A 12,979-nucleotide genomic window follows, 5' to 3' on the forward strand; every position below is an offset into this window, starting at 1 on the left:
CAGAATATAAACCTGTTTCTTCAACCTGGAGTGTCTCACACATACACACACACACCACACCAACTGCACTTTATTCCCATCAACACAGCAGTTTCGACTGTAATTATGCAATCATTATGCTAATGAAATCATGACAAATCCTCTTTAAGTTTACTGTTCTCTGTTTCCTGGATTTTCTTTCAGTACGTTTAACACACCCAAAACCTTCCATTAGTGCATATCAGGACTATGTCTCTGTTTAGATCCACACAGGTCTTTGTAAACATCCAGCACACAGATGCAGCCTCTCATATAAACACAAATAATGAGTGCCTCAGCTACCCTAACCCCTCACATCCATCTCATTCTGCACGTTTCATCTTCTGTCCTGCAGGCACGCCGAAGACATGATCGTTACCCCATTCGCTCAGGTATATTTTTCCTCATGCACTTTTGTCTGACATGTTTAATTGCTGTAAATGACTAGAAAAAGTGGCAAATTAGTGCAGTGAACTTGCCCCCCCTCCCTCCCCACTTCCCTCCTGTTCCCTCCCACCCTCGTCCTTCTTACCCTCCTACGCTGTCCATCCATCCCCCAGGTGTTGGCCAGCCTACGAACTGTAAGAAGCAACTTCACCATCCTCGCCAATGTCACAACACCCACTAACAAGTCAGTATCATGCTGTCAAACATCCCTTGCCTCCACTTACACTCGTCACGACTGCCTGCTTGGTTTGCAGTGTGTGTTTGCTAATGTCTCCTTCTCCTTGCTCCCATGGGGAAACACTTATGCCATCGTGATTAACCAGTGTATGATTATCAGGCTGTGCTCAAGGAAAAATATGATCTGCATTATTTGGCATCTCTCCAACTCACTGGCTGAGGATTGAGTGCAGAGAACGTCATCGCCTCAGATGTATGTCCCTGACTCTGTACCCAGACAATGGAGATGGTCAATGATGCTAAAATTATTCTCCTTTGTAATGCAGCAGATAAGGGAGCTTGAGTTGGCAGGCTTTTAGCTCCACGTCAATATGATATATAAAGCACCACAGAATTATCAGCATCTATAATTATTCAGTGTTGTGCTTCCCTCACTACACAATTATAAAAATCACAAAGGCTATTTAAAAGGAGAGCACCGCTCAGGCTTTGTCTTTGACTATTTTTGGATACTTGAATATTTGAAGAGAAACAACTGCCTTTTTATGCACTATAAAAAAATCACACATTGCAGTGTTATTTAGGATTCAAAGACATTTTGATGTAGACATGCACGCCTCCATTTATCACTTTATATGATTGAATAACATGCATAAAAAATATTTATACCCCCTCTGTGAGCCAGGGCTTTTGTTGCCTCTTCCTGTAGTGTGTGTTGTCATCCTGTACCCTAACTGTGTGTTGGACCCCAGCAGGGGGCAGCAGCGTGTAGCTCTCCCTCTGATGTAATGATGTGTTTGTCCACAGGAGGTCACCAGTGACAAGCCAACCCACTGTTCCCCAAGCTACACTCTCTGGTATGTTGTCAGCTAATTAAAACTCTTTGTGCAAAGAGTCCCACAGTCCCCTCACATGGCTGTAAGGACACACTAAAGGCCCCCCACACTCCACTTAAATGAACATGCTACATACATTTTATGAGACTAGGTAGAACTTAAATGACTCAACAAGATATAAAAAGCAGATGCCAAGAGAGCTGAATCCCTGTTTAAACGTATATATATATATATATATATATATATATGTATGAAAAGCTTCATTTTCACAGAACCTTTTTTATTAGAAGGACAACATGTCAGACCTCAGACTGCCTTAAAATGAGCACTTGTATGTTGTTTAGCCAAATTCACCAAACACACTTAATTAGGTCCAATCCAAAAGTTTGTCCAATAGATATACATACATACAAATCTGAATTTTAAAATGTAGCCCTGATTTCCTGTGAGTAGAGAATCAGTGTACCGAACACACATACATCTTTCTTGTCTAGATTCTAATCTCATTATTTGTACTCAGATTTCTGTATAAAATAAATAAATAAATAAATAAATAAATAATAATAAAATTAAAATTGATCAACAATTTTACAGATTTGTGAGAAGCAGAACTTAATGTATTTTTTCAAGATTTTTTCATCAGAATTCATGAAAAACCTAGTTGGCTAGTTTGTATGTATACAATACAATACAATACAATACAATGTATATAAGCTAATCATAATATGATCCCACTTTTAATGTGTAGATAAATATTACTGATATGAATATGATATTTTTACAGCATTAAAATACACAAATCATATTGATGTAATTGATGTATAATGTGAATATGTATAATTAGACCTGCCAATCAATTTTACAGCAACCAATACATGATTTGAATAAAAAAACTTTTGTGTTATTCAACTGATCATAATTTGAAACATTGTCCTTTCTTACTCTGTTTACAAACATCATACTGATATAAAACAACATGACTACATCATACTCTTACTCTGTTGTTGTCACGTGTTATTACATTTATTAAAAGACCTGTCAATAAATTTAAGAGTAGGGTAAATTATGTTTGTATACATTTGGATTACTAGTCGAAGCATTTGTAGCCAAGGTGGAATATTTTCAAGTCTTAAACTTCAAACTAACTTACTGAGCTACGGGACGTTAACAGGCAAGGATCATATCGTCTGTATGTGTGTATGTGTGTGTCCTTCCCAGAGGAGACATACCAGCAGATGGCTCGGGAGACTCTGGAGGAACTGGACTGGTGTCTGGACCAGCTGGAGACCATTCAGACCCACCGATCAGTCAGCGAGATGGCCTCCAACAAGGTGCACACCTGTCTACACACCAACATGTTCACTTTCACTGTCCTTCTGCCTCGACATTAACTCAGTATGGTGCTAAGCTTGTTGACGGACAACATATATCTGTGTATTGGTGGTTCAGGAGAACATTTCATCACTTTATGAGAACTGATTATTGTTGGGTTGCAGCTGCAGAGTACAAAACACATTATGGCTAACTTGCTGTTTAAACTTCCACTCTACAAATAAATAATACAGTTCCACCAGGATCAATATTAAAATGAATTGGAAAAAAAAATCCTGCAGGAGTAGTATGCAAAACTCACTATTGAATGTTTTGAGGAAGGATGCCAACCAACTTGTTAGCAAAATGAACAAAATGCATGACCTTTGTTCACCTGCCATGCCTTCTCCATCCCCTAATAGCAGAAAGAGTGCAGGGGCCGTGGGTTGTTTAGATGAATATGTTAGTCTCGTCTGCCTGACTTATGGATCCTTTGTCAGGTTTGTGTAAGTTAGAATCTATGGCTCTGAATTCTAAGTAGCCTACCTGTGCTGTGTATCGATAGCTCCATGGTGCAGTCTGTGGTGCTAAAGTAACCAGACTTGTAATTTTCCTTTCTGTCAGTTTCATTCTATGACAATCTCTAAACTTTATATTTAAATAGAAAAAATACAAAACCAAAATACTTGTTCATGGGGGAGGGGGGTTCACTAGTCACAGGTAAATGAAACAAACCCGGTCCATCCCCCCTGAAAAAAACAATAATAACAAATTTGCCAACTGCAAGATAACTGCATTTGGTTGTAAAAATCTTCAGCTAGCTTGTTCGGCCTCCTCTATCACTTGTCACACTGAACCTTCACATATTTCCCCCTGATATTGTTTAGAACTCATCAGATAATTACAGTAATCCTCTTATTTCTATTATAGATTGCATACATTTGAAGAGTTGGTCATTAGAAGTAGTAATTCTTGAAAATAATTATTTATATTTGCTGTCTTGTGGTTGTCTGAAGGAATAATTAACACCACATACGTGGCATTATGGCATCTAGTAAAACATGCTTGTTTACAGCTGCAAGAGATGCAGCCAGGTCGATTGAATTTGGATGTACAAATTAAAATACCACATCTACATGCTTGTAAGTGTACACATGAGCAGGCTTCTTAAATGCATGCATTTGTATTTGTGGGGGCATGGGGACAGAGGGAGAGGGAGAGAGAGGGGGGGAGGGAGGGTAGTTATGGAGGACATGAGAGGGAGGGAGAACAGGCCCTGATGCTGATGTCTCTGCTGTAACCTTGGTTGCTATCGAACAGCAGCAGGGTCTGCCCTTCCCTTTTAGTCATTGGCTTGCCACTCTGACCACAAGCCATGTGGTTTGGGCAACAACCAATGAAATAGAGGGGATGCTTCTTTAATAGTGTTCTGTCTTAAAGAGACAGGATTGTGTACCTTGTTTGTTTTATTCTAGAAATTCTTCCCATGTTGCACATCACTATTGATGAATGGCAAGGCTCTATGTGTTTATAATCATTCAAGCTTATGATGGAAGGACTGAGGGAGAGATAACAGGAGAGTTCTTAAAGGACCTCATTTACATGTGTGCATATGCAATGTGCAGAGAGAAGTCTCGTGGGGTAAACAGAATCTCTCTGAATATGTTGCTGCCTATTCACAGCCGCAACTAAGCTACAGAAATCCTCCACACTGTGCCAACATGGAGGTACACATGAATATTCCCACTCAGTCTCTCACTCTTACTCACACCCTTGCACACACACATATATTCGACAGACGTACATGCTGTCTTGTTGCACATGCGCACTCAGGCTGAGAGCAGCAGCAAGCACAGACACACACACACACACACAGACAAAAACACACACACATGCATGCGCCTGCAGCCACACTGCCTGATTAGCTTGCGAGAGCTGTCTACAGCATCCAGGGAAATGGCGCAAGAGGCAGAGCATTGGAGGAGAAACGGCAGCCTAAAGCGGCAGGATTAGACCTCTGGCATTTTGGCCAGCTGAGGCATGGATTGACTCGGAGCAGGGGACTAGGCTTTTGAGCTATCAGGAGTAGCCTGACTAACTGTGGACTGACTGTGATGCTGGGATTGGTGTGAGACGGCACAGGCTGGCTGATGCACCGGTAGGACTGGGCCGGGCCTCTGGATCTGTACCGTGGGGGAGGGGCAGTCGACGCAAGGAGAGGGAGCCTGTTTTTCCAGACCACAGTTCTGGTGTGATTCTTGAGCCTGACTGTCTGCTACAGGCCTGCCTGCATCCCTCTCTGTCTCTTTCTCTCTCTCCCTCTCTCATCCTCTCCATCCTTGTTTTTCTCTTGCTACTGTCATCTGTTTCTCCCTTCTTCCTTCCCCGATGTTTCTTCTGTCATCTAAGCTCCCTTTACTTCCATCATTCGATACTACGGTCATCAATCTGTCTTACCGTTGCCATCACTCCATCTTTCCCACCTCCATCATCTAAATTTTTTTATTACTGTTTGTCAAGCAGCTCAGCTCTCACAAACGTATTTCTTTTTTCGTTTACATCTCTCTCACATTCTCACTCATCTCCTCCATTGGCTTCACTCTGTGCCCTTCAGACGGTCCCTCGCTCCCTCTCCTTTTCTGTTTCCCTCTATCTCCCCTCTTTCGGCTCCCATCCACCTTTACCCTGCAGTGACTGTAGATTTGGGTCAGTCTGCTCAGCAAATGGGATGAGATGTAGTCTCCACAGCAGCCGGATCCAGGGGGCTCCTGGTCTGCCCATCAGGGGGACCCTCATCTTCGGACCACACTGAGGCTGGAGCCTGACTCTGGACTGACTGGGTGGCCTGCTTAGGGGTGCTGCATGTAGGCAAGGACGTCTGCACCAGCAGCCCCTACCCTCACCCCTTCCCCCATTCCTTGGCCCCCTCTCGGGGCAGCCGTCACTCTGGAGTGTCCTGGCTTGACTGGCTGTGGCCTCTCCTCACACACCCTGACGACGCCCTCATGCCACTGGGGCACTTGCAGTGCCTCCACTCCGCTCCACTACCACACCTCCTGCCTGTGCCATCGGCAAAAACCCCCTGTCACCCTCAACATGGGTGTGGTGGAGGCCATTGACCCGGCACCATCCCCCTGCCCCTCGCCTGTACCAGGGGGCTACAGGCTGCCCCGCTCCTCCAGCTACAGCCCCCTGCAGGGGAGGGCAGGGGCAGAGCTGGACCTTGGTGCGGCTGCTGGAGGGGTTCTGGAAGGGAATGGGACGGCGGCGGAGCGCAGGACACCCTTAGTGGATCTGTTCTGTGAGACCTGCTCCAGGCCCTGGCTCATCGGCTGGTGGGACCAGGTAGGGCTCGGAGAGCTTGCAGAGGGCAAACAAGGCCTGGCAGTGTCCATCTTGGATAGATGCTGTGGACTCTTCAAATGTTACATCTAAGCATGCATTCGCAACTCATCTACTTGTTGTCATTTTGTGAATTGTATGTGTTTATAAGTGAGAGTCTTACACTGTGGTACATGTGGACTGGATTATATACTGAGTTTATGTGGTGAAGTAAGGTTTTGTGTGTCTGACAGTAGCTTGAGAAATTGTAAGGCAGTACACAATTTATACATGGATCACCTGAAGGGAAACGGGGATAAAGCCACATAGTTTATTAACTCTGCTCATATTCCTCCATTGCAGCAGCACTGTAAACAAAAAGACAATATCACTCCTGTTTTTCATCCCTCTATATCTGGTCTACATTTCTGTCCTCCGAGAATACACAGACCTGCTTAGGATCTAAGAAATAGACTTTGTGATAAGTAGCCGTCTTTACTGCAGGTACATTGCAGTGTCACATAATGTCCATTTCAATCCTCCACACTTTCCATCCTTCCACATCCTTCTGTGTCAGACTCAAGGAAGCCAAGTGTATTGTCAGTGAAGGACAATGCTTATTGCCTGAGTAAATGTTTCTCTACATGTAACATCCATAAAAGTGTATGAAGGACATTGCATGAGTATTTTTTGATATGTCATGTTTGCATTAGATGTGGTATCCTGGCACTGCGTTGCCAAAACAAAGTCTGACTTTATTATTTACTGTCTTATGGAATTGGACAAATTAGGATTCACGATTTTTCCTCTCTGCTGATATCTTTACACTCTGAATCAATCAATTGTAGTTCATGCGAGGGTCACATTTAGCATGTGTGTTATTTAGTTATTGCTATTCATGATCGTAGACTGCTAGAAAAAATAAAGCCCCCCTAGGTCCCTCACATATGGAAGTGTATACGTGTGTGTGTGTGTGTGTGTGTGTCTAGTGGTCATGGCTGTGCAACGTTCGCATGTTTGCTTGATTAGTCAGTGTCAGAGGAAGAGTGTTGTTTGTCCTGGCACTCGGACTGGCACCGTGGAAGTGTTGGTTGACAGCTATGACTCAGCGTTACAGCATTAAGGAAGAAAAGAATGAGAGAGAGCAAGAGAGAGAGGTTTGGGCTGAGCCTGTTGCCTAAGTCTGCCACAGGGCTTGACTTGCTTTCGTGGCTCCTGGGGACTGAGTCTGTCTGATTTATTGTGCAATTTGCTGTCAGAGTACCTATTTGCATGACCTATCTTGTAACGAGCACCAGGCTGGAATAGGAAAAGAAAGCTAACTGAAAGAGAAAGAGTGAAAAATGGAGGGAATGCATGAAGTTTGTGAAATGACAGGAAGACAAAGTGGAGTGTGTGACAGAGAGGGATTTTGGGGCTTGAGGGCAGTAGTGGAGAGTGTTGTTTACCTCAAGAGGGAGGGAGGAGCAGATATATGTAACAGAGAGAAATGGAGAGGAAGACAGCAGAGGAGGGGAGGGTTGACCTTGGTAAAGGTCATAGACACCTGCCTACTCCCTCAGATTGTCACCCAAGCAGCCACCGTTCCCACATCAAGCTGAAGGACTGACTGTGAGGAGGCAGTTGCCACGGCAACCACTCTGGTTGCCATGGAGATTGTTATGTGTGAAAGATCAGTCGGCAGCACACAGACCGAAGGGGTCTTGTCCGAATCGTATTGTGTTTTCACATGACTTGTGCAACAGGTAACATCAAGTGTCCAAACGCCACCTTTTTATCTATAGAAATAAAATAATTACATAAAAGCTGAGAGAACATTCAGGAACAGTGTTTTCTGTCTGTGGGGATAATTTATTCGCTTAATCACATTTGTGCCTGTACTGCAAGGACCTGCAGACTATAGTTGCTCATGATTGCAACTGTAGATGTATGGGGAAGAAACATTTCACATTACAGCAACAGATAAATGCAATCAAAATGCAAGCACACTGAATTAGGGTATTGAACAGTATGTTCTCAAAAAGAGGAGGCATGATTCATCATTGATTTTCTCACTCTTAGAATGTGAATGAGTGTGGTTTTCTCATTTGACTTGTTATGTATCAGTACAAATGGAATCTAAAGTAAAATGTTGTGAGTTCTGAGGGTTTACCAATCTTCCTGTCTCTTCTACTTATCAAGTCACTCACTTCCTGTGTCTGTCTGTCCTTCCCTCAGTTCAAGAGGATGTTGAACAGGGAGCTGTCCCATTTGTCAGAGATGAGTCGCTCAGGGAACCAGGTGTCAGAATACATCTCCACGACCTTTCTGGGTAAAGCAAACCTGCCATCCATTAGTGACCAACCTCTTCAGCAAATCCCTTAAAGTTTAGACCCCAGGTCAATCTCCATCCTGACTGACCTCTGACTCTTGCCCCCCCCAGATAAGCAGAACGATGTGGAGATCCCATCACCGACTTTGAGGGAGAGGGAGAAGCCCATGTGTCATATCAGCGGTGTGAAGAAGCTCACGCACAGTTCCAGCCTTTCAAACTCGACCATGCCTCGATTCGGCGTGAAGACTGAACATGAGGATGTGTTAGCCAGGGTAAATAAAACATCATTATCCTACTGTGTTTTTATTGTGTTTATGATTGTTGTTTTCATGCTGTTTTGCTGCAACAGAAAGTTATTCCATAGACACATGCACATAAACCTGCACAGTAGATAACAAATAACACAAAAGATCACCAAAAAAAAGACATGTATTTCCTTCCACTATTCTCTACCTCTTTATGTTAATGTTAGTTATGCACACATGTATTTCAGTACACATTTGTATCTGTACCCGATTATGTGAACTGGTAAAAGGAAAATGCATCTGTTGTTATAAAGCACATGATGTGATATCACAAGTGCAAAGGAGTTCAAAAGCAGAAAACGTTTCCACAACTTAATACGTCACCTGTAAACATCAGAGTCACAGAAAGCGTTCTTTATTTCTCATTGTAAGAAAAGGTCTTGCAGTAGAGAAGATCAATCAGATCAAGAAAGATCCCCAACAGAAAACAAAGTCATGTAGTCACAAAACATTTTACATACTGCATGTTTTTATTCAGCCAGATCTAAAGACTCTAATCTAAAGCACATCATGCTTCTTTATGGGTGGACTGGGATGAAAAACTGCTTGATTGTTGTACTGACGTATGTTAATGTTGTCTGTTGTGCTTTCAGGAGCTGAATGACTTGAACATGTGGGGCCTTAATATCTTTCGTGTGGCAGAGTTCTCTAATAACCGACCCCTCAGCTGCATAATGTTTGCCATCTTCCAGGTGAGAGACATGGAGACTAACAATGGATAAAGGGATAATACAATACAGCATGTTTCAAAACAATATCATTTCCATTCAATAGTATCAAAGCTATAAAAAAGCAGATCTACAATCAGATTTCCAACCCAAGGCTGCACAGGTGAAACAAAAGGAAAGAATATCAACTGTGTTGGTTTGTGTTCAGACTGACTTTTCCTGTACCAGCATTGTGTGCAGGTTTTTAATTTTTTAAAAAAGGGAGAAAAATGATCCTGTTTTGTATGCTAAGGACTTTTTTTTTTGCTGTGCTATTGCGTATTGTTTGTTTATTCTAATTGTGTACGTAAGTTTAAAATTCTGGTATTGTGACAACCTTACAATGGATTATATCCTATATCATGTAGTATGACTCATCTGTGACCCTGACACCTGTGGCTGTAGGAAAGAGATCTACTGAAAACCTTTCGGATCCCTGTGGATACGTTTGTCACCTATGTGATGACCCTGGAGGATCACTACCATGCCAATGTGGCCTACCACAACAGCCTCCACGCTGCAGATGTCACTCAGTCTACTCATGTACTGCTATCCACACCGGCTTTAGATGTAAATACCTCTATTGATCTGTCAACACACACACAGCCAGGTCCTCTGGAAAGAATACAGTAGTCAACAGTAAACTGTTAACTGTTTAACTGATTCTTTTTTCTCTAATTTCCCTCTGACAGGCTGTGTTCACTGATCTAGAGATATTAGCTGCGTTATTTGCCGCTGCCATCCACGATGTGGACCATCCAGGAGTGTCCAACCAATTCCTCATAAACACAAGTGAGTCAAAATGAGATCAGTCATGTCACACAAACAATAAAACAAATATGTATTATGAAAGAAAAAATAGAATGGGTAAAACAAAGGAAATCATGAAACTGAATGCAATTTACATTTAGAGACTCTACATTTGGTCTATGTGATTATATAACTATAATAGTATTTTCTTAGAGTACGCTCACTTTAGTTGAAGTTATTCTATATTGCCATTGGTAGTATAGTCATCCTCAGTTTGAGTGAAAAAGCACACATCATTCTAAATGGGGATATTTGTCTCTAAAGCTTTATTTGCACTGTGTTTTGTCCTTAAAATCAACTGAGTAGTTGTACTTTTTATACAGTGCCTCCCCAGTCTGATTCCAACACTAATGGTGGGGACATGATGCAATAACTATGTGATTTTGACTTATATGCTTTGTATGGTGCGTCCCTCAGACTCAGAGTTAGCCCTGATGTACAACGACGAGTCTGTGTTGGAGAACCATCACCTAGCTGTGGGCTTCAAGCTGCTTCATGAGGATAACTGTGACATCTTCCAGAACCTTAGCAAGAGGCAGAGACAGAGCCTTAGGAAACTTGTTATTGATATGGTGAGTACTGTCAGCACACTCATTCTGTATCATGAAATACTCTCTCTCTTCTGCTACCACCTTGTAGATTCTCCATTTTTCTCTAATGTATTCTTATCCATTTCCTCCCCAGGTTTTGGCAACAGATATGTCTAAACACATGAGTTTGCTGGCAAACCTCAAGACTATGGTGGAAACCAAGAAAGTGACAAGTTCTGGAGTACTGCTGCTTGACCATTACACTGATCGGATACAGGTGAGACATCACCTTCCAGTTCATTTACAAGTAACTTCAATTAACAATTTAGCCATTTAGCAGATGTTCTGAGTCTGTTAGAAAAGAAGCGAGCATCACTGAGGCATGGACAGTTAATTCCTTTCCTCAGCTCCTCAAAATGTCATGGCATGTAGTTGTTACCTTTTGTACATGGACACCGCTACAAATGTGACTTGTCTGTCTGACCGTATCATGGCCTCTGTATCGTGATATGTTTCATATTTTGAGGTTGTAGACAATACTCAGCCCTGGTTGATAGTGCAGGTTGTTATTTTGCTAAAACATAAAAGCTTCTGCATCTTTTAGTGGGAAGAGAAGAGAACAAAGTTAAGCCAGACTCAATTCAGTAATAAGTGCAGGAGGGGCTTTTAAAAAAAGAAATGGAAAAGGGAGGAGTAGGCTTAGGTTTAGGTGTTGATTGAAGAGGTTTGAAATAGAGTGGCTTTCTAGTTTTAGAGGTAGGGGACTGGATTTTTGAATTGTACTAGCAATTAATAGAAAGGAAGAGGGAATAAAGTAAAAATGAAAGAGGTAATCAGAAGGCTGGTTGTGCACGGCATGATGACCTCCTTGCATGTCTGAATTCAGTGCTTATAACTTTGCATGCACATAATGTAGTGTATGACATGTGCCTGGGTGTTTGTGCAGGTGTTGAGGAACATGGTGCACTGTGCTGACCTGAGCAATCCTACGAAACCTCTGGCTGTTTATCGACAATGGACGGAGAGAATCATGCAGGAGTTCTTCAGGCAGGGAGATAAGGAGAGAGAGCGAGGGATGGAGATCAGTCCCATGTGCGACAAACACACCGCATCTGTGGAAAAGAGCCAGGTAAATGATCAGCCCCAGAAATACACACATATATGAATATGATTCTGGTTACACCGGATAAGTGTTAATGGTGTAGGTGGGGTGAGAACCACAGTGCAGAGTGATCTGCCATCTCTGATCACAGCAGTCATCCTTGTACATTTTTAATGCTGATTTGTGGGGAGTGAAATGACACCACTGTGAGTTATAAGATGTCTGTCATACTCTTTTTTTTCTGGATGCAGGTGGGCTTTATTGACTACATTGTCCACCCACTGTGGGAGACATGGGGGGACCTTGTGCACCCTGATGCCCAGGACATCTTGGACACTCTGGAAGACAACAGGGACTGGTACCAGAGCACTATCCCACAAAGCCCCTCACCACCTCCTGTGTGCCAAGATAAGGATCTAAATACCTGCATGGACAAGTTTCAGTTTGAGCTCACCCTTGAAGACAGCTCTGAGAGAGAACAGGGAGACATCGGGGACAAGGCTACGCCAAACCACGTGGCAGAGGACTGCAGTCAAGGGGAGGATGAGGAGGAGGGTAAAAAAGAAGAGGAAGACACAATGGCAGAGGAGGAAAATGAGGACATAATAGAAGAGGAAGACGAGGTGGCAATGGAGGAGGAGGAGGTGGAGGAGGAGAAGGAGGAGCTGAAAGCTCAGTTGGAGGTGAGATCTGAAAAGGAGAGACTTTCTGACACAAGTCCTGTAGAAGAAGAGGAAGATTCTTCTTCGCAAGCTGAAGATACATGAGTTCTGCTCCTGTATCTCCCTTTTCTCACTTGCACACATTATCTTGTTCATCCTTTCAATGGCCAAACCAAGAACAAATAAGACTGCAATGACAATACAGACCTTTAAATATATTTTTCAAAAAGGGAATAAATTAAAAAACGCTTAAAGAGAAGGTAATTACACAGCAACTGTAGATTTGGAGTGGTGACAAGTCCTCCGACTGATTTCACAACGAACTTTAGACTAAGAGGAATTCAGGAGATCATTAAAGACGAGCAATTGAAGACAGCGTAGCACTCTGGGACTAAAATGCACACACGTAAACACACATAAAGTGACATACTCAAACACA

The 12,979-nt window shown here is 42.7% G+C and overlaps 1 protein-coding gene across 2 annotated transcripts in view; it reads left to right on the forward strand.

Annotated features, from left to right (window-relative positions):
• pde4a (phosphodiesterase 4A, cAMP-specific) overlaps positions 1 to 12,645 on the forward strand; it is a gene marked incomplete at its 3' end in the record, with an annotated part of 38,275 nt that extends 25,630 nt beyond the window's left edge. For both annotated transcript variants that reach the window (XM_083931133.1, XM_083931134.1), the window contains exons 3-15: positions 374 to 410; positions 579 to 649; positions 1,450 to 1,499; positions 2,697 to 2,809; positions 8,328 to 8,421; positions 8,533 to 8,696; positions 9,323 to 9,421; positions 9,842 to 10,006; positions 10,129 to 10,228; positions 10,664 to 10,818; positions 10,931 to 11,053; positions 11,723 to 11,905; positions 12,130 to 12,645. In XM_083931133.1, the coding sequence (XP_083787259.1) occupies positions 374 to 410; positions 579 to 649; positions 1,450 to 1,499; positions 2,697 to 2,809; positions 8,328 to 8,421; positions 8,533 to 8,696; positions 9,323 to 9,421; positions 9,842 to 10,006; positions 10,129 to 10,228; positions 10,664 to 10,818; positions 10,931 to 11,053; positions 11,723 to 11,905; positions 12,130 to 12,645 (1,870 nt within the window). The remainder of the gene's footprint in view (positions 1 to 373; positions 411 to 578; positions 650 to 1,449; positions 1,500 to 2,696; positions 2,810 to 8,327; positions 8,422 to 8,532; positions 8,697 to 9,322; positions 9,422 to 9,841; positions 10,007 to 10,128; positions 10,229 to 10,663; positions 10,819 to 10,930; positions 11,054 to 11,722; positions 11,906 to 12,129) is intronic.
• Positions 12,646 to 12,979: the final 334 nt, after the last annotated feature.

This window comes from Echiichthys vipera (assembly GCF_963691815.1).
Source record: "Echiichthys vipera genome assembly, chromosome: 17".
NCBI classification, from domain to species: domain Eukaryota; kingdom Metazoa; phylum Chordata; class Actinopteri; order Perciformes; family Trachinidae; genus Echiichthys; species Echiichthys vipera.